The sequence below is a fragment of the Xenopus laevis genome, chromosome 6S (genome assembly GCF_017654675.1).
Source record: "Xenopus laevis strain J_2021 chromosome 6S, Xenopus_laevis_v10.1, whole genome shotgun sequence".
NCBI lineage: Eukaryota > Metazoa > Chordata > Amphibia > Anura > Pipidae > Xenopus > Xenopus laevis.
In genome coordinates this window covers 27,268,010-27,288,289 of record NC_054382.1, presented here as the reverse complement: position 1 = coordinate 27,288,289, position 20,280 = coordinate 27,268,010, and the positions used below count along the sequence as shown (strand labels likewise).

General features: G+C 38.9%; 1 protein-coding gene across 1 annotated transcript; it reads left to right on the top strand.

Moving 5' to 3' along the window:
- Positions 1-13,635: 13,635 nt before the first annotated feature.
- Positions 13,636-19,724, top strand: rpa3.S (replication protein A3 S homeolog; the record flags this gene model as incomplete). The annotated part of the gene is given in 4 exon segments (NM_001093346.1): positions 13,636-13,740; positions 15,653-15,727; positions 16,965-17,073; positions 19,214-19,724. Coding segments are annotated over 4 exon segments (366 nt in total). The 3' UTR covers positions 19,297-19,724.
- Between the last annotated feature and the right edge of the window lie 556 nt (positions 19,725-20,280).

Here is a 20,280-nt window from a genome sequence, read left to right as displayed (position 1 = left end):
TAATGCTGACAACTTTTAATATATGAATAAATAAAGGATGTGAAGACTTTTAACGTATCCAGAATGGAATGTGTCCTTAATTGAAGTCCGTGTAGTGGGAGAGTTGAAGTAATCCGATGCCAGGATGTGGGACTGGAGGTCACGTGAGTAGTCTGGACGAATGGGGAGCTCCACACTTACAGAGAGGAAACCTGGAATTGTTGCATTGAAGCCAGAAATAACAAATGCCTAAAGTGACATCACACGCACCTGTGACATCACTTGGTGGGGAGATATAAGGACCTGTGCCTAGGGTGGTACCGGACCTGAATACAGCCCTGGGTCTGTAAGCAATTATAATCACTGGACGCTGATATGCCACCCAAGGATTAACCCTTTCCTTGTCCCCTGCACCTTCCAGTTTTCCCCAGTCACACAATTTCCTAAAAATGTCAGGAGGCTCCTAGGATGAATAAGTTGCCTTGGCTTCCATTTTCACATGACAGCATAAGAATTTTAAACTGAGCATTTCAGCAGCTGATCAGCAGATTGATCTACATGCGAGTTTAGAGATTAACAAATAAAAACTCACCCACGTTCTGTTCATTCCTATGGGATGTTTAGAATTGCATTTATTGATGGTTGAAAGATAGAAGTTACCACTTGATAAATATGGTTCTGAAAATCCCACAGGAATGAATAGAACATGGGTGAGTTTTTATTAGTTAATCTTTAAACTCACATTTAGATAAATCAGCTGCTGGAATGCTCAGTTTAAAATTCTTATGCCGTCATGTGAAAATGGAAGCCAAGGCAACGTATAGCCTTATACAACCAAAGCCACATTTTGATAAATCTGCTCCATAATGTTCTTTGTATTCGTTTCACGGCATAACAGTGTAGCAAAGACTTCTTTGCATTATTCATGCTCCAAGAAGCCAACAGTGCTAAGGCTGACTTGTAACACTCGGCTATTATTCCTTGACCTTTCTTACATTCCAAAGCTTTTAATGCTGAAAGGTGATTGCTACTTGGACAATTACCAAAAAGCACTTTAACCAAAAGCCATTTAGAACATCCAGCAATAGCCAAAAAGCACTTCTCTGATACCGACAGAAGCCCCGCTGTTTGTTACCTGGAAAGGCTGGCTGTATGGGAGATCTGGCACGGGATATGTTACGGTATTATTTCTCTGTTCATTAGCTGGTTGTCCTAAAACTGAAAGCAAAGTCCTTTTACACAGGGATGAACTGTGTGCTACAAGTATTACCTTCTTCCCTTATAACAAGAGGTACATTATATAACAATAATAATCAGTTGGTTTTCACTTCTAGTTTTGAAATGATGTTTTTTACTTCTGCCCATTTCCAAAAGATATTGCTCAGTAAAAGTACAATTTTATTGTTAAATTTATCTTAATTCTCTTTCTGTTCAGTCCCTCTCCTATTCATCTTCTAGTCTCTCATTAACATCAGTTCCTGGTTGCTAGTGTGAAACAGAACCTAGCAACCAGATAGCTGCTGCAATTGAGATTAATCTATCCAGGTAGTGCTTAGTACAAAGGTAATGCAATGAATGTTCTGTCATATCCTTGTGGGGGTGTAAAGCATGGGATGTCTGAACCAATCAGGGCACCCCCTTACGTCACCCAGAGCTGTAACCCTCCCTGATTTTTTCTGGAGTTACCAGATTTTTCACACTGTGTCCCAGTCTCCTGTCAACTGCAAACAGTCTTAGACTATGAATATCAACCTCATACTAAGCGGGTCATTTACTAAAGTCCGAATGCCAAAAAAAGCAAAAAATATAGGTTTTTTTACTATGAAATCCAAATTTTTATTTAAAAAAACTCAAATTTTTCATGATTTATTAAACCTCGAGGATGGAAAAAGTCCACATCCGAAAATCCGGCATCTCAGACCTGCCGAGGTTGTATGCAGGGCCGCCATTAGAAATCACGGGGCCCCGTACAACAAAATTTTTGGGGCCCCCTGGGCCCCGCCCACACTGACGACCAAGCTCCGCCCCATATCCCGCCCACATCGCAGTTAAAAGACCACACAGACATCAGCGCTAAAAAAGTAACCCCCCCCCCCACACAAGTTGTAAAAAGCTATTGATGGTCAGGGCCCCCTTATAAAAAAATTGGGGCCCCAAAAAAAAAAAATTTACATTTTTTTTTTTTTTTAAAAACATTGGTGGCAGGGGCCCCCTTATAAGTTAAAAAAAACTTGGGGCCCCAACAAAAAAAAATGTAAAAAAAACTAAAAAATAAACAAACATTGGTGGCAGGGGCCCCCTTATAAGTTAAAAACAAATTGGGGCCCCAAAAAAAAATTTGGAAAAAAAAATTTTTTTTTGAAAAAGAAAAAACTGGTGGCAGGGGCCCCCTTACAAGTTAAAAACAAATTGGGGCCCCAAAAAAAAATAAAAAAAATTTTTTTGAAAAAAAAAAAACATTGGCGGCAGGGGCCCCCTTATAAGTTAAAAACAAATTGGGGCCCCAAAAAAAAATTTGGAAAAAAAAAATTTTTTTTGAAAAAAAAAAAACTGGTGGCAGGTGCCCCTTTACAAGTTAAAAACAAATTGGGGCCCCAAAAAAAAATTTAAAAAAAAAATAATTTTTTTTTGAAAAAAAAAAAAAAACTGGTGGCAGGGGCCCCCTTACAAGTTAAAAAAATTTGGGGCCACCAAAAAGAAAATTAATTTTTTTTTAAAAAAAAAAAAAAAAAAAAAACAATGGTGGCAAGGGGCCCCTTACGAGTTAAAAAAAAAATTGGGGCCCCAAAAAAAAAGTTTAAAAAAAAAGATTGGTGGCAGGGGCCTATAGAATATTAAAATAATACATTGGTGGCCAGGGGATTAAAAAAAAAAAAAACACAAACTGGTGTTCAGTAGAATTGAACTCATGGCTTCAGTACTTCAACTTCGCCTCCTTTCGTGACTTCGGGTCTTTTCACCGCTTCAGGACTTCAATTTCGGCTGTTTTCGTGACTTCGGGTCTTTGCGCTGCTTCAGGACTTCGGCTTCGGCTGTTTTCGTGACTTCGGGTCTTTTCGGCGCTTCGTGACTTCGGGACTTCGGCTTTTTCCGTGACTTCGTGTCTTTTCGGCGCATCGGCTTCGGCTTTTCGGCACTTCCGCATTCGGCACTCAAGAGGAATGACGTACGGCTCGGGCGCTCGTAAGGGGGGCCCGGATCTTCAAAAAAATGCAGCGCTGCCGGGCCCCCCTTCATGCCCGGGCCCGGTACGCTTGTCCCCCCTGTCCCCCCCTGATGGCGGCCCTGGTTGTATGTAAGTCAGTGGGAGAAGTCCTGAAGATAATCCTGATCTACGTTGGGTTTCAGCACAAAGCTGAAGATTTGCGTGGTTTTCAGGCAAAAATCTGAAAAAATTTGAGTTTTCGGGCCGATAAACCGAAATATTTGTGCCATTCGAATTTTCGTACGATTTTCAAGATTTTCATGAATTTTGGTGGTAGTATATTTCAGAAAATATTGACATAAATTCAGATTTTGATAAATAACACCCCAAAAGTTAGTTTACAGGTGAAGTTTTTATTATTTGTGGTTTTTGAGTCAATTAGATTTTTATTTAGCAGCTCTCCAGTTTGCAATATCAGAAATCTGATTGCTGGGGCTCTGGTTGCTCATGGTTTACACCTCACAAGAATATTACACAACATTTATAACATTATCAACTTTGTACTATGCACTACTTGGAGAGATTAATGTCAGTTAAAGCTTTATTATTACCCGACAACCCTGATACCTTCTACCTCCTTCACTATTTTTAAAGATAGTATTTAAAAGCCACTTTTATTCTAGTGTGTGTTTGTCTTCTGACCATGCACGAACTTGTCTCTGTATATCTGCCTGTTGTTTCTTTTCAGCACAGGCAGGTTGAAAGATGGAGAATTCATGGAGAAGTGTCCTGCACACCCAGGAATACCGCATGTATGATTAACTATATATTTACTGTACATGCAACGCTGCAAATTTTAAGCATTTAATCAAATCAAATCCAAAAGTGCCATACATCAAATGATATGGTGCTACTCTCATTAGCAGTATACAAATAACAAAAAAGCGAGGTGCACACCAGGAGCCTTTAGAAAGTTAAAAAATCTCTTTCTTTATTAAGTACATCTTTAAAAACAGGTCAACGTTTCGGTCTTTGCCTAAGACCTTTCTCTAGACCAGTGATCCCCAACCAGTGGTTCGTGAGCAACATGTTGCTCCCGAACCGCTTGGATGTTGCTCCCCAACCCCTTGGATGTTGCTCCCAGTGGCCTCAAAGCAGGTGCTTATTTTTGAATTCCTGGCTTTGAGGCAAGTTTTGGTTGCATAAAAACAAGGTGTACTGTCAAAAAGAGACTCCTGTGGGCTACCAGTGGCCAATCACAGCCCTTATTTGGCATCTCCAGAAACTATTTTATGCTCATGTTGCTCCCCAACTCTTTTTACATTTGAATGTGACTCATGGATAAAAAAGGTTGGGGACCCCTGCTCTAGACCATTCTCTTAACCCACTGAATTAAAGCTGAAAGTCTGCAGTTCAACTGCATCGGAGTTGTTTCATAATTTTGAGGAACTCCTATCTACTCTATTGCACTTTGCCTGGTCTGAGGTGGCGAAGGCAAGTCTGGTGCAAGAGGTAACGTTCAGTAAAATCCGCATCTTAGTGAATTTGCGCAGTTATATCCCTTCGCCAGAGCGAAAATTCACCTGGCATTAGGGAGCAAAGTAGCGCTAGAGTCTATCTCCTTCGCTAGCGAAGTTAAGCCAGCGACTGTTAGTAAATCTGCAAAATTCCGAAATTACATCACGCTGGCAAATTTACGCCATCGTTAGTCACTTCGCCCTTTAGTAAATTTGCCCCATAGGGAACTTGCTTGTGCCAGAAATCATAAGTAGTTGCACAATCAATAAAGCATAAATAAATATATAATTATACACACACACACACATATAAATACCAAAATAAATGTAAATGACACCTAGAGGCACATTTATCAAGGGTCGAATTCATGTGAGTTTTTATAAAAATCCCATAAACTCACAATTCGACCAATCGAAATTTAATATTAAAATTAAATTTTCTGAGCTTAGACGAATTTGATCAACCTGAAAACTTGAATCGAATTTAATTTGAATTAGAAAAACTCTAATTAGAATCTAATTAAAAAAAACTCAAATGTCAGGAAGGCTGCAAACAACCCCAAAATGATCCTTGGACCTCTCCCATCGACTTATACTGCAATTCAGCAGGTTTTAGTGGCGAATAGTCAAATTCGAGTATGATAAAGCACAAAATTAAAACTCCAATTGAGTTTGGATAACTCACAATTTGAATTTGAAAGTTTTGAGCAAAAAAGGCCCCTCCCTAATGTCTATTATACTAAATGTGAACATAACTGTAGCCTTTTTTCCCCTTTAATGAAACTAGAGGCTACAACTGTATATCATTCCTTTGCATACAGGTAATTATCACATTAGCATTAATATACATTTCAGAAAAAGCATTGCAAAATAATTTTCATTGGTAATGTTCACATGAATATTATATGCACAAAAATGTAGTCTTGTGCTTATCAATGTAAAGATGTCGTCTACTACCACCTAGTGGCTGTAACCAGAGCAGCAGCCATTTAATTTTTCAGTACAGGTATAGGATCCCTTATCCAGAAACCCAATATCCAGAAAGCTCCGAATTACAGAATGGCTGTCTCCCATAGACTCCATTTTATCCAAATAATCCACATTTTTAAAAATGATTTCCTTTTTCTCTGTAATAATAAAACAGTAGCTTGTACTTGATCCCAACTAAGATATAATTAGTCCTTATTGGAAGCAAAACCAGCCTATTGGGTTTATTTAATGTTTAAATGAATTTCTAGTAGACTTAAGGCATGAAGACCCAAATTACAGAAACATCCATTATCCGGAAAACCCCAGGTCCCGAGCATTCTGGATAACAGGTCCCTCACCTGTACAGGTATGGGATCTGTTATCTTGAAACCTGTTATCCAGAAAGCTCAGAATTAGAGGAAGACATAGTTTCTTTTAAGCGAATAATTCAAATTTTTGAAAGTGATATAATTTTACAGGTATGGGATTTGCTATCTTGAAACCCGTTATCCAGAAAGCTCAGAATTAGAGGAAGACATAGTTTCTTTTAAGCAAATAATTAAAATGTGATGTCATTTTACTCTATAAAAATTTAACAGAATCTTGTACTTGTTCTAACTAAGCTGAATGAATCCATATTGGTGGGAAAAAAATGCTATTGGGTTCATTTGATGTTGGACATGAGGTAGGGTGATCCAAATCCAATTATGTATACAATGTAAAATATAATATATATATATAATATATATAGTAGTGAGTACAAAGGGCTTGTAGACATATACAGCTAGATCTCCAATACCTTAATCGCTATTGTAAAAAATATCAAATGTTGAGAATTATCCAAGCCTGCCATAGATGTTACAACTACAATCTTTACTGGGAAAGATCTTTCCAAGAAAGTTTGTTTGTTTCAATACACACGTGTAGAGCTGAATCGTCAGATTCACAAGTAGAAACAATAGAATTCCACCTGTAACAATGGGCAATGTTCAGGTACCCTCAAAATTTTACACCCAGCCAATCAACGAGCCGACCGATATCCAAGTCTTCTGGCAATATCGGTCAGCTCATCTGACACCATACACGCACTGAATATCTTACGAAAAATAGTTTTGTACGATATACACAAAGAGTTAGCTACTGTGTGAAACAAATAAGGTATAAAGACACTAATCTGAGGCATCCAACTGAAATAAGTCATTATTATATTTACATTGTAAATGTACAGGATATACATCACTAAAATTCATATATGAAAGTGGGTTCCCAAAGCTAGATTGAGCAAGACTAGATTTGGCCACTAAGAATGAAGTCTTAAGTTCATATTATACTTAATTTTATTGTGCTGTAACCCATGATTGTGTAGGCAGAAACTGAGAAGGGACCATACAGTAAAGGCCCAGTATATATTAAGAATTTTCATATATTTTAGAATATGAATTTGACAGAACGTTATAACCATAATACTGCAGAACAAAGAATGTAGAGTACAGACTCTAGATAGGCATTCGACTCTATATAGATCAACTAATGAATTGTGTATGAACCACAGTATCGTCAACAGACCCATGGAATTCTCAACAGATTTGTCACAAACAAGGTTGGGCTTCATGTCTTAGACATACTGCTAAAATGAAAACACTCTGTCAAGCTAACAAGGATTAACTGTAGGTTGATAGCTTCTGGAATGTGTTTGGAATCTTTATAACCAAGGGCTTCTTGTATTACACCCAACCATTCAGTCACATTCTAAAAATACATGGCTAAAATTCTTCCTTCAAGGTAATTAGGAGGCTTAAAATGGACATGCCTATAAGCTTTTTCTTTTATTTACATAGTTACATAGGGTTGAAAAAAGTCCATCAAGTTCAACCCCTCCAAATGAAAACCCAACATCCATACACACACCCCTCCCTACTTTCAATTAAATTCTATATACCCATACCTATACTAAATATAGAGCTTAGCATCACAATAGCCTTTGATATTATGTCTGTCCAAAAAATCATCCAAGCCATTCTTAAAGGCATTAACTGAATCAGCATCACAACATCACCCGGCAGTGCATTCCACAACCTCACTGTCCTGACTGTGAAGAACCCCCTACGTTGCTTCAAATGAAAGTTCTTTTCTTCTAGTCTGAAGGGGTGGCCTCTGGTACGGTGATCCACTTTATGGGTAAAAAGATCCCCTGGTATTTGTCTATAATGTCCTCTAATGTACTTAAAACAAATTATTATTTAAATTCTAATAACTTTTCCAATCTGCTTGCAAGATATTAGCAGTATTAAACTATAAAAAATAATGAAGTCTTATTGGGGAAGACTAAGAGGCAGATTTAACAAAAATCGAATTCAATTTTTTTCCACAATTCAAATTTTTTTGCACCCAAATACACACATTCGAGTTATATTTTCGAAAAAACTCGAATGTCTGGTATTTCTTAAGCCAAAAAATCCCTCACAAATCCAAATGTAACAATTCGAGATCTAAAAGCTGGCAAGGTCATGTATAAGTCAATGGGAGTTGTCCTAGGCAAGGTTTTTTGGTTGATTTGATGGTTTTTATCCAAAAACTCAATCAATTTGAGTTTTCAGGACATAACCCCAATCAATTCTAGCGATTCCAGTTTTTTTGGGACATGAACTCGATCATTAGCGTTTTTTCCCTATTGTTTTTCATTTGAGTTTTTGAAATTCAGATTTTTTCATAAATACCCAAGCATCTGAAATTCTAGTTTAGCAGAGGTAGAAATGCCCTCACACAACTCACAAATTCGATTCTTAATATAAATATAAATATGCCACTAAGGGGGTTATTTACTAAACACCAAATGCACATTTGTTTTTATAAAATGGGACTTTTAAAAAATCGCGAATTTTTAGGAATTTATTAAACCCTTAGGATGGAAATGTCTGAATCTGAAATTCCGGCATCTCAGACCTGTCGAGATTGCATATAAGTCAATGGGAGAAGACCCAATGATTTTTTGGGGGGTTATTTATCAAGGTCTGAATTTATGAAAAATAATTTTGATAAAAAGCTATACGTTCTGAAATTATATGGTCTGCTTAAATACGACTGTAATCCGAGTATATGATGTTTGACTAATATTACACCAGTTGCATAACCTAAATATGTGAAAGTCTCAGCATCTTCTGACCCACGTCTGTCAGTTGGCAATACGGATTTTGCGGGAGCATCTGCAGTAGAAGCTTATTCAGGACATAGTTTGAATTATGCATGCTCCACTAAGATCCATGTTGTCGCTCTCACAGAAGAGGATCACAAACAAACAAAAGATGGTGACTTTGAACTTCGCTGCACAACTCTGTAGATTTATAGTAGGTCATCATACAAGTACACTTGGAGAGGGCAGTAGAGAGAGGTGGATGGGGGTTAGGGTTAATTTCTTCTTTAACTGTGTAAGGATCAGTTTATGGCCACAGGGCAAGTTAGCAAATAAGCAATAAAATAGAGTAAAGGAATTCAAACTAGAATAGCTAGCAGATAAAAGCAGTGCACCCAAGAGCTAATTATATTAAACCTATGATGAGCAGGGCTACAGTGAAGGTCTGGCATTTTTAAAGTGAAGGTCTACTCTAAAGAATGGCCACAGAGTTATCTTCACCGGCAAATAATGATTGCATTATGCAAGTGTTATTTTATTAAAAGCTGGAAGCTTTATTTATTTATTAAAGCTTTATTAAAAGTGGAAGTTAAATAAATGCAAGGGAATGCATATGGAATCCTATGGATATGGAACATTTGAATTAAAAAAAATATATGTGGCAAAAAAGCAGAACAAAAGAATCAACAATTATCTATTTTACTTTCAGCTTGCCATTAAAATGTTGGTTCATTGCTGGGGCTGCCAAACATTGGTTGATGAGCTTCTCAAACAGTAAGTTAAAGGACAAGGAAACCCCCTTAGAAGGGGTAGTTCACTTTTATCTTAGTATGGTGTAGAATGTCGTAACTACAGCAAATTTGCCTCTTTCCAGCTGTCAAATTGGGGTCACTGACCCCCACAGTCACAAAATGATTGCTCTGTGAGACTATGGTTTTACTGTTATTGTATTTTGTATTTTTTATCTTTCTATCCAGGCCTCTCCTATTCATATTAGCATCTCTCATATAAATGTGGCAACACATAAAATGGGGCTCCATTGAAAAAAATACACCTTGCATGTATGGAAATGATCTATAGAAAATAATCCAAAGGCACATCTATCTGTAATACATATCTTATCGGAAAAAAAAGAGCTGTCGATTTTTTACATTTTTCAACGGTGCAAACATTTTCACAATGCTGTTAGTTTAAACACACATAAAAATTAGATTCTTCGATCATGAAGGGGGCGAGATTTGGGTGTATTTTGCCCATGTGACTCATGCACTAATACTAGGTGTGCATACCTCCCAACATTTTGGAAGTAAAAAGAGGGACAAATTTTTTTTTTCTGCACGTAGCGCAACAATTTTTTGACCACACCCCTTTCGGTGGCCACACCCCCTAATTACCATGTTTGTTTTACAAAATTTGGCAGGTTATGAAAGTTTGAAAATATTTCTCCTTATCTAAACTGTGTTTTTGTGTCTCAAAATTGTTACAAAGTATCTTATTTGCACTCGTTAGCTGTTCTGGGCTCTCTGCTAAAAGCCAATTAAGTTAGAAACTTTGTTTCTTTTTCTGGCTGTTCAGTGCAGAGAAAATAGGGACTTTTTCAGTACAAATGAGGGACTGTGGGTTGAGCTGTCAAAAGAGGGACTGTCCCTCCGAAAAAGGGACAGTTGGGAGGTATGGGTGTGTCTGCTGAGGGGAGAGCCCTGCTAACTAAGTAGTATGGGGTCCCATGATACTGATGACAGCCCAGGGAATGGCATTTTGTGATGGGTTTAACATGAGACCATGGCTTAAATGGGAAATCTATTATAATATGCTCCAATTATGCCAAAACCCCATCCACGCCCATTCTTGGCCTTAGAAACAAATTCTAATGTCTGTTTGGACCTGTTCTACCATGTAGCCATGACTGGAGTAACCCCTATTCCCTCCAATGGCAGCTCTAGTTATTCCACCAAGAGGCAATGTGGAGCTGTTTGCATTGTAGAAAATGTAAGCATTATGCAGCTCTTTTTTGTATGAATAAGGTATGTATTTCAGATAACTAAGTATGGCAGCACTTATTCATGTCAATCAATATTCCCAGCACCCAAAATGAGAGTTTCCTCGTAAATCAAATAATCACAATCACTGGAAAGGCAAGCTTAAATGTTAAATCTTCTGGGCTGCTCACCGTTTACTCCTAGTGATTCTGGTGCAATCCGCCCCAAACCCTACATTTAGAATCTAGAGCAGTCTCCTTCCAAATAGCTTCAAATTATACATAATGGATTCACAGCTTACTAGATCGATATTCTGATCTGGGTGTTGCCTGCCCGAGTCCGTCGCTAACAGGATGGTTAACACCGAAAACCACCAATCGTAGCAGCGGACTCCGGAACATCACAGAAACCACCAATGTTTCAGTTAAAATAATAATATTAATATTTTATTAATACATTCGATTACAAACAAGCGTCCGAGGTCTGACATTTTCCATGAAGTGTGTGGACACTTATTTGTAATCGAATGTATTAATAAAATGTATACCTTTTAACAGAGTGCTCTGCTACAATTGGTGGTTTTCAGCACTTATTCATGTCGGTAAATGTTTCAAATAAATAAATAAATATATATATATATATATATACACATGAGAGATTAAAGCTCCCCCGGCATAATTGCCTCTGCCTTTAGGTTGTAGCTAAGCCACCATCAAGAGGCTAATGCAGTCAGGGGCCCGGGGAGGCCCCAAGATGGAAAGCCACAGTTTGCAGGTCACAAAAAGGATAGAGTATTTAAGCTTAAAGTTTAGTGAGTCATAGGTAGGGTTTTGGCATTATTGAAATGTCTGACGAAGGTGTACGCCCCCGAAACATTACATTACGTGACTTAATAAACGTGAATGGGATCTTCCTGCTACACCTGCCTAAAGTGTTGGGTAAATTTCTTGCTGCAGTATTTTGGGAGAGGTGCTGATCCCTCCAACCAGCACTGGGCATTCCATTTCTGGAGAGGCAGAGGAAAAAGGAAAATGTCTTGCTACAGACTATTATTGGGGTTGTTGCCAATAGGGTTGCCACCTGGCCGGTATTTTACCTGCCTGGCCGGTAAAAATGATGCTTGATACCAATGTTATTAATAGGAAAATAGTCTTCATTCAGGTAGTTACTGCACGTCACAGACTGCCCTGGAGAGCTGGGAATTGTAGTTCATTGCCGATAGTATAATCATGGTGTTATTATGATGCCCTATAAGGTTACACTGAATAGGCACAAGAGACGTGTTATGAAGAGAACGACAGTACGTTGCAGATCTGACCCACAGGAGTACACACTGTACACATACACACATAAGGCTCAAGACGGGTGCTGGTGTCCAGTGCTGGAAAGGACCCTCTTTGGAGTCACAGGAATGGGAGGGGCTGTATGTGACGGCTGATATGGGAAGGGGTGGGGCTAAGCCTACAGCAGAGGCATGAGAGAAAGTGAAATTCTAAGCAACTGTTCAACATACACTGATTAAAAAAATGCCACTGGTTTTAAGTTTTCTATATGTGTAATTGCAAATGGCAGTGGTATTTGTCAACACTGCTGGAGCTGACTCTTGAAACAAATAAGCAGATCAGCCGGCTTCTGCTACATTGTTTCTGACAAAAGGGACAGACAGATACAATTTTCCATAACAAATAAGATATAAACCTTCTTCAAATAAATGTGTCACTGTGCCTTGATTGGCATGGCAACAATTGGCCTCAACTGGTTTTGGAATGGAGTGGCATAACTAGATGTTACTGGGCCCCACAGCAAATTCATTTTAAGGCCCCCAACATATCCAGAGATTGCCCTGTTTTACCAATAAATATTGAAATTACCCATTATGTGGGCCTCATGTTGCCCCCTATGCCTCCTGTGCCTAGGGTTGCCACCTTTTAAAACAATACTTACCGGCTGGTGGGGGGCGGTAGCAAATGGGCGGGCCTTGATGTGAAAGTGGGCGGGGTGTAACGTAAAAGTGTGCGGGTGTGCAGTAAAAAAGGGGCGTGTCATGATATAAAGAGGCGGGGCCTAAACATGCGATGGGCCTGGAGAGAGCAAAAAAAAAGTAACTTTTGAGCGGGTTGAGGTGGCCAAGGGCTTTTGTTAGGAGTATTACAAATTTACCAGCAGCTACATTGCCGGTAAATTTGTAATACCGGCACCGGCCTTGGCAGGTGTTTTACCGGCTAGGCAGTAAAATACCGGCAGGGTGGCAACCCTACCTGTGCCCCCTGCAGCCGCAGGGTCTGCTTCCTCTGTAGTTACGCCCCTGGATGGCAACACCCCAAGGCAAAACACCCCCAAAACTTTCTGAAATGTAAACGGCAACACAGCTAGTTGTTATATGTAGGGCAGTCTGGGAATGTCACACTAGCTACTTATTCACATTAACACAAATGTAGCTGTGAAACAGGCCTGGACTGGCAAGCTGTGTAGCCTGGAAAATGCCCGAGGGGCTGTTGTAAGATGTCACTGATAGTCACTGTTTAAGGGGCTGTTTGGGCCTCTCTGTGTAGTAGAAATGCCAGGACCTACATATTTTGAATCCCAGTCCAGACCTGCTGTGAAACCTACTAATGCATTTCAGCAACTCATAGGATATATCGATATAATACTAAGGTGGGCACGCACACAATTGTTTTAAGTACATTATATATTAACATGCCCAGAAACCCTTTCCACTTTAGGCCTGAATGATTGCATCTGCCATATCCAATCATAGCGCTTCTAACCTTGGCTTTTTGTGGGCGGGACAATGTGTCAGCAACTCCCTCTACTGATTGGCTAGCTTTCCGGCGCCCTGTTTGGAAGTCACTGGTATTGGAAGTCACTGGTACGTCCGGAAAAAGTTTCCCGCCATTGCGCCTCTCACGAGTTTACTTTACGATGGCTGATATGTTCGATGCTTCCAAGGTCCGCATTAACAGCAGCATGCTGGCTCAGAATGTGGGCAGTCCCGTGTGCTTCGTTGGCCGGGTAGATAAGGTAAGACTCGGAAGGAGTTCTGTGTATATGAGATGAGCTTCTTGCCTTCGTCTGTTCTACATCTATTATTATTATTGCACAACAGCTCGAATGTTGTTTGGGGAACTGCACTTGTACAGTAGCTAAAGGGGTAGTTTTCCTTTAATTTTACAGTTAGGATGATGTGTAAAGTGGTTTTTTTTTTTATTTACTTTTATGTTCAGCAGCTCTTCTGTCATGAATTTCAGCAGCTATCTGGTTACTAGGGCCTGATTAACCATAGAGTGGTGTAATGGAGAGACTGGAAGACGGAGAGAAGAGGGTCTGCCTTAAAGGAACAGTAACACCCAAAAATGAAAGTTTTTTAAAGTAGTGAAAATATCATGTACTGTTGCCCGGCACTGGTTAAACTGATGTGTTTGCTTTAGAAACACTACTATAGTTCATATAAACAAGCTGCTGTGGAGCAATGGCGGAAATTAAAAAAACGGCTATATGGCACAGGTTAACTAATGGATAACAGATAACACCATTAGACAGACAGAGCTTATGTGCTGTCTGCTGTGTAACCTGAGCCTTTTCTCCTTTTAATGGCTGCCCTCATTGTTACACAGCAGCTTATTTATATAAACAATAGTTTAGTGTTTCTTAAGCAAACACAGCAGTTTTACCAGTGTAGGGTAACACTGCATTATATTTTCATTACTATAAAACTTGTTTTTTGATGTTACTGTTCCTTTAAAGGAGAAACAAACTCGTAACATAAAAAACCCTACCCTTTGTAGTATCCTCTCCCCCCCCCCCCCGTCTATGTGGTACCCGGGGCAAATGCCCCTAACTTTTTACTTGCCCCTCGGTGCAGATTCTTTCCCCCGCAGTTTACGGCAGCCATCTTCTTTTCTTCTTTAAACTTCGGAAGCAGACCTTCGTTTTCGGCTCATGCACAGTTGGAGTAATTTCCCGATCCCAAATAACTGCGCATGTGCCGAAAGTCAAAAAATGTCCTGAAAAACAATAAAAGAAAGATGATGGCTGCGAGGGACAGAATCTGCAGTAAGGGGTAAGTAGAAAGTTAGGGGCATTTACCCCAGGTACCACCTAGGCTAAGGGGCAGGACGGAGGGGGTCTACAAAGGGTAGGGGATTTTTATGTTTTAAGTTTTTCTCCTTTAAAATGGCAACGGTAAACTGTAGCCCAACAGTGCTGCTTGTTTGTGGCTGCTAGGGCAGAACATGTTATATTATGTAGCTATAAATGTAACAAGCTAAAACGTGAACTAATGGAGATGCCTTTGTCTTTTTGTTTTATTGCTTCAGAACGTCTAACCTAAGTTGGCATTCAAACTAATTGCTGGCACTAGGGTAGAACTAAGAAATATTTCAATGACATTCTGAAAGTAAAATAGAAAATAATTTATTGTTTTAAGCACTAGGGTGGCTAGAGCTGCATCATCAGTTTAAAAAAACAAAAACAGAGATGGGGAGCTGCTTTAGGGATTGGACAAGCTATTAAAGAGATACTAACACCAGAAAATATATATATATTTTTTATATATATATCTATAATAACATTGCCTTTGAATTCTATTTATAATTTTGCCATAAGTATTTGCCTGATGCTTTTACATTACCTTTCTTATCCCCATGTTCCTCTATGAGGGGGCTGTCATATTTGTGCAGCAGGAGTCCGTTAGCATTAGGAACTCTAACTGACAGGTTAAGAAGGGACAGTCAGGTTGGCAAAACAGTCAGGTTTAAGAACTACAACTAACAATTACTTACAAAAGCAGAACTATAAGCAAAAATGATCAGTATGACCTATAGGTAACTTTTAATGTACATTAATATTTTGAATTTTTTTTTTTTATTAATCAGTATCACTTTATATCTATTTTTATGTTAATTCTGTAACAACATGTTAGATATTTACACAGGTTCACCCAACTGGGACATCCATTGTTCTATCAGACGGGGCAGGCAAAAATGCTACAGTTGAGTTTAATGAACCGGTATGTATAACAGCGTATGTATAGTGAGGGAATTGTGTGTGCAAGTCATTTACCCATTATTTACTTTATATTGTGGAATCTAGAGCATTGCCCCTCATGTTAGTGCCAGCACTGTAGACTGTATGTTTTTGGGTTTTCTTCAATTTAATTTAGAGTCCTGGATATTCCTTATTACATATATATTCGGTTACTTGAACTGGCGCAAAATGTGTTGCTTTTATTACCCTTCTGATTCAGTATTTAAATGGATTTTGATGAGAACAAAAATTTATGACCAAATGGGAGACCAATTTGTTAATGGGGTCTCTGTGTAGTTCTAGCTACCTGCAGGCATTTGTGAAGTAGCTATCTTATTTAGAATCTGCCCTTTAAGTTTGTATGTACACTCAGTATATTTACTAGGGATGCACCGAATGCAGGATTCGGCCTTTTTCAGCAGGATTCGGCCGAACCAAATCCTAATTTGCATATGCAAAGGGAAATCGAGTGACCTTTTGTCACGAAACAAGGAAGTAAAAAATGTTTTTCCCATTCCACCTCTAATTTGCATATGCAAATTCGGGTTCGGTATTCGGCCAAATCTTTCGCTAAGGTTCGGGGGTTTGGCCAAATCCAAAATAGTGGATTTGGTGTATCCCTAATATTTCCTACTGCTAATTTGGGTACTAATCTATGCTACAAATGTTATACAGTGAAACCTCAATTTTGCATCCCCTGATTTTAGTTTTCCCTTATTTCACATTGTTGTTTTGTGGTCCCACCTATATATTATGCATAACGCATATTCCTGGATTTTACACCATTTTTCTGGTCCCCTGAAAAACATAGGATGGGGGTTCTACTGTTTTAATTTAGGAGCTGACCTATATATTTATTGAGGAGCTCAAATTAAAAAAAAAAAAAAAAAGTCCAGTACATGGTAACCTAGCTAATGTAAAACACAAGCATTGTTCCTGAAAATAAACACTGACCCACAAGGTCTCAAGAGATTATGGATCATTCAATGAAAATACATTGAGTTGAGAGAAAAAAGGGTTATATTGGTGCTATATAGGAGTAATGCGTTTTCTTCAAATTCAGTTAAGATTTTAAATCTTTTATTTGCCGAGTGTATAAATAGGATAATGCTAATTTGTAACACGTTTTCTCCCTCTGTTATTGAAATTAAGAGATGCTTTATGGAAATGTATCTTTAATTGCTTTATAATAATGCAACCTATTTTTCCTTTTGTTGCAGCTGGAGGAGGAGATTTCTGGAATTATAGAAGTAATTGGCAAAGTTACACCAAAAGCAACAATCATGGGAGTATCTTATTTCCCATTTCGGGACGATGTAAGCACTTTTGGTGAGTGAAAGCTATTTGTCGCAGTCTATTAAAGGAAACTCATGGGGTGTCTCTAGAACAGGGGTCCCCAGCCTTTTTTACCCGTGTGCCACATTCAAATGTAAAAATAGTTGGGGAGCAACACAAGCATGAAAAAGGCCCTTGGGTGGCCGAATAATGGCTGTGATTGGCTATATGGTAGCCCCTATGTGAACTGGCACATAAAAACTTGCTTCCAAGCCTGTAATTCAAAAATAAGCACCTGCTTTGAGGACAATGAGAGCACCATCCAAGGGGTTGGAGAGCAACATGTTGCTCACAAGCTACTGGTTGGGGATCACTGCTCTAGAACATGGCTGTGCCGCCATCATCTTACCTTTCTTGTCTACGCTAAGATTTCCCTGGGAAGGGCAGTTAACATTATCTTTCTGCTATAGAGAAACCTCTGAGATGGTTTTTCTGAAATGGAGCACCTGTGTGTGAGAAAAAAAACCCATAACCACTTAATTCCCTTGGGGTTGCCTAAGATATTGGTAGCCCTCAGTAAGATAAAGCAGCTTTCACAATTGTGTTAATGCATAAACATTCCATGGACACATTTCAGTCTTGTCTGTCCTCTGTTGAGTTCCTGATAACCTCTTCTTCACCTTTGCGCTGTACACCTGTACTCTACACTTCATCACTGTACTGTCCTTTTTCTCATGTGAAATGTTGGAGGAACCTGGAGGGTAGTCAATGTTCTCCTCAGGGCATTTGCCAGAGGCACTTTTTGCAGCTGCCCTGCTTCTCTACCACCTGCAATGCACTTGTGACGGTAGAAAACTTTATCGAAGCCAGTTGGTTGTGCAGTGTATTTTTAGAAGATTACTGTTCAGAAATGTATAATATACTACATTTGCATAATGGTAAGTTTTATTTCAGTGTTGTCTATTCTGTGATGGTAAGCACTTAAATGGGATGTATCAGAAATATCCACCTAAATATACCAGTAAACCCTCAAAGTAGTGCTGCTTGGAGTCCTCTGTCAAAAGAAACTCCATTTCTTTCCTTCTATTGTGTATACATGGGCTTCTGTTTCAGACTTACTGCCTTCAGCTTAAATCTCCAGGGCACGGCCTTGAGCATGCTCAGTTTGCTCCTCTTCCTCCCCCCTCCCTTCTCTGCTGTAATCTGAGCCTAGAGCTATAAGTGAGCAAGGAAAGACTTAGTCAAGAAGTGATGTCTCACCAAGCTAATACTGCAGCTGCTATCCTAAACAGAGAGCTTCAAGAACTTTTTACTCGGGTATGGTAAAACATTCTACCAAATAAATAGTGTTATAGCTTGCAGTAATGCAGCTAATCTATAAGAAATGTATAAATTTAGAACAGTTTACAGGGTCGGCGACCCCCCCCTCCCAGAGCTGCTTCAGAAGGAGAGAAATGACAATTTACACTTCAATATTAGAAAAACCGTCACACATAGAAAATAGAAAATCATTGGAAAAAGTCGTTATTTTTGGAGATCTATCTGAAACCAACTAGTTGTTTGAAGGTGAACAACCCCTTTAAGCAACACTTATATATACTTATATTGCTCTTTGAACTACTATTTGTGATGGTCTCTGTGCAGCCTCAGATCACCTGACCAGAAATACTAGAACTAACAGAAAGAAGTGTGGAAGCAAAAGACAGAACTTTGCCTGTCATTGGCTCAAATGACCGAACATGTATGGCATGTTTGGTTTGTGTGCAACGTGAATCTTAGGATCCCAGGGGATTTTATTAAAATGTCCGTTTTCTATTTATGATTACCCAATGGCACATACTACTAAAAAAGTACATTATTATGAAAATGGTTTATTTACAAGAAGCAGGGTTTTACATATGAGCTGTTTTATGCAATGTATTTTTAGAGACCTACATTGTTTGGGGGGTATAGTTTTCCTTTAAAGGGGCTAAAAACTGCCAGTGGCAGGTAAGTTTAACCAATGGTCCCTTCAGCTAATTAGGCATATATTGGGAGTTTTTGTATAAATGCTTGGCGCCATGGGTAAACTGTAGTTGGAGACTGAAGAGTAAAGTATTGTTTGTAAGTGCAAATTATACCGTTTATAGGTTGTGTATTCAAAATGCATTAGTGTTGCACTTTTTACAGAGCGTCTAATCTGCATTTCTTTCAGATCTGGCCCTCTATGATGAAGCACTAAAAATAATCCATGAATTTCCTCAGTACTATCCCTTTGGGCACAGTGCAAATGAATGAAGCAGAATTAAAGACAAACTCAAGACTGATAAAGACCTGTCTTTCTCCAAAAGCTCAGTGCATGTTTCTGCATGAACATAACTTTGCGTCAACACATCTATGAAGAAAATGAAGCTTGACCCTTTGTAAGCTATAGTGCGTTAAGTAACTTGAGTACTTGTACCCCCTTATTTGTAACTTTGTATAAATGCTTGCTTTGGAGTGGTCAACAAATTGTTACATAAGGAGACAGGGTGGAGCTTCAACTGTCAGATCACTGAATGTCTACTTGAGATGTTATTTCCAATGTCATTTCTGAAATTTTTATGATGATGTTTTCATAGCCAACATCATAATGTATTGTATTAAATTTTTCTGAATTGTACATATGTATTTTCTTAGAAAAGCTTTTTTTTTTTTTTTTAATAAATGTGGCTCCTGGAGCAGTATTTTTGTACAGTGCTACACAATATGTTGGCGCTATATAAATACATGTTGATAATAATAATAATAATAGTTAGGGAATGGCTCTTGAAAATGGGGGGGAAAAAAATAGGCCCTAAAAAGAGAACTGTGATTTGGTTTTTATTCTAGCACAATAAAGGGCAGGACTACACGGACAATTCCGCTGCGATCCGACGTGCTGTGCAATCGTCCGTGGAGTCCTGCCCTAAAGCCATAATAAAACAAGGCCACATTTTAATGGGCTTACAATTACATTTCTGTGATATTCCAGTGTTCCCCTCTCATCAAATCTTCTTAGCAGGGCACATACACATCCACTATTCTGCACCCTGAGTCACACTTAAAGGAGAAGGAAACCCTGTAGAAAAAAAACCCTGAAATATATAGGAAGGCCGGTATTTTTTTTTTCCAGAAAAGGCAGCAGACTTCACGGCATCCATCTTCCGGGTCCCCAGTAAGCTGACTGGGAGATCGGTATGTCGGCAAATGCGCATTTGGAGCAATTTGCCGGTTTTCGACAACTGCACATGCGTCGAAATT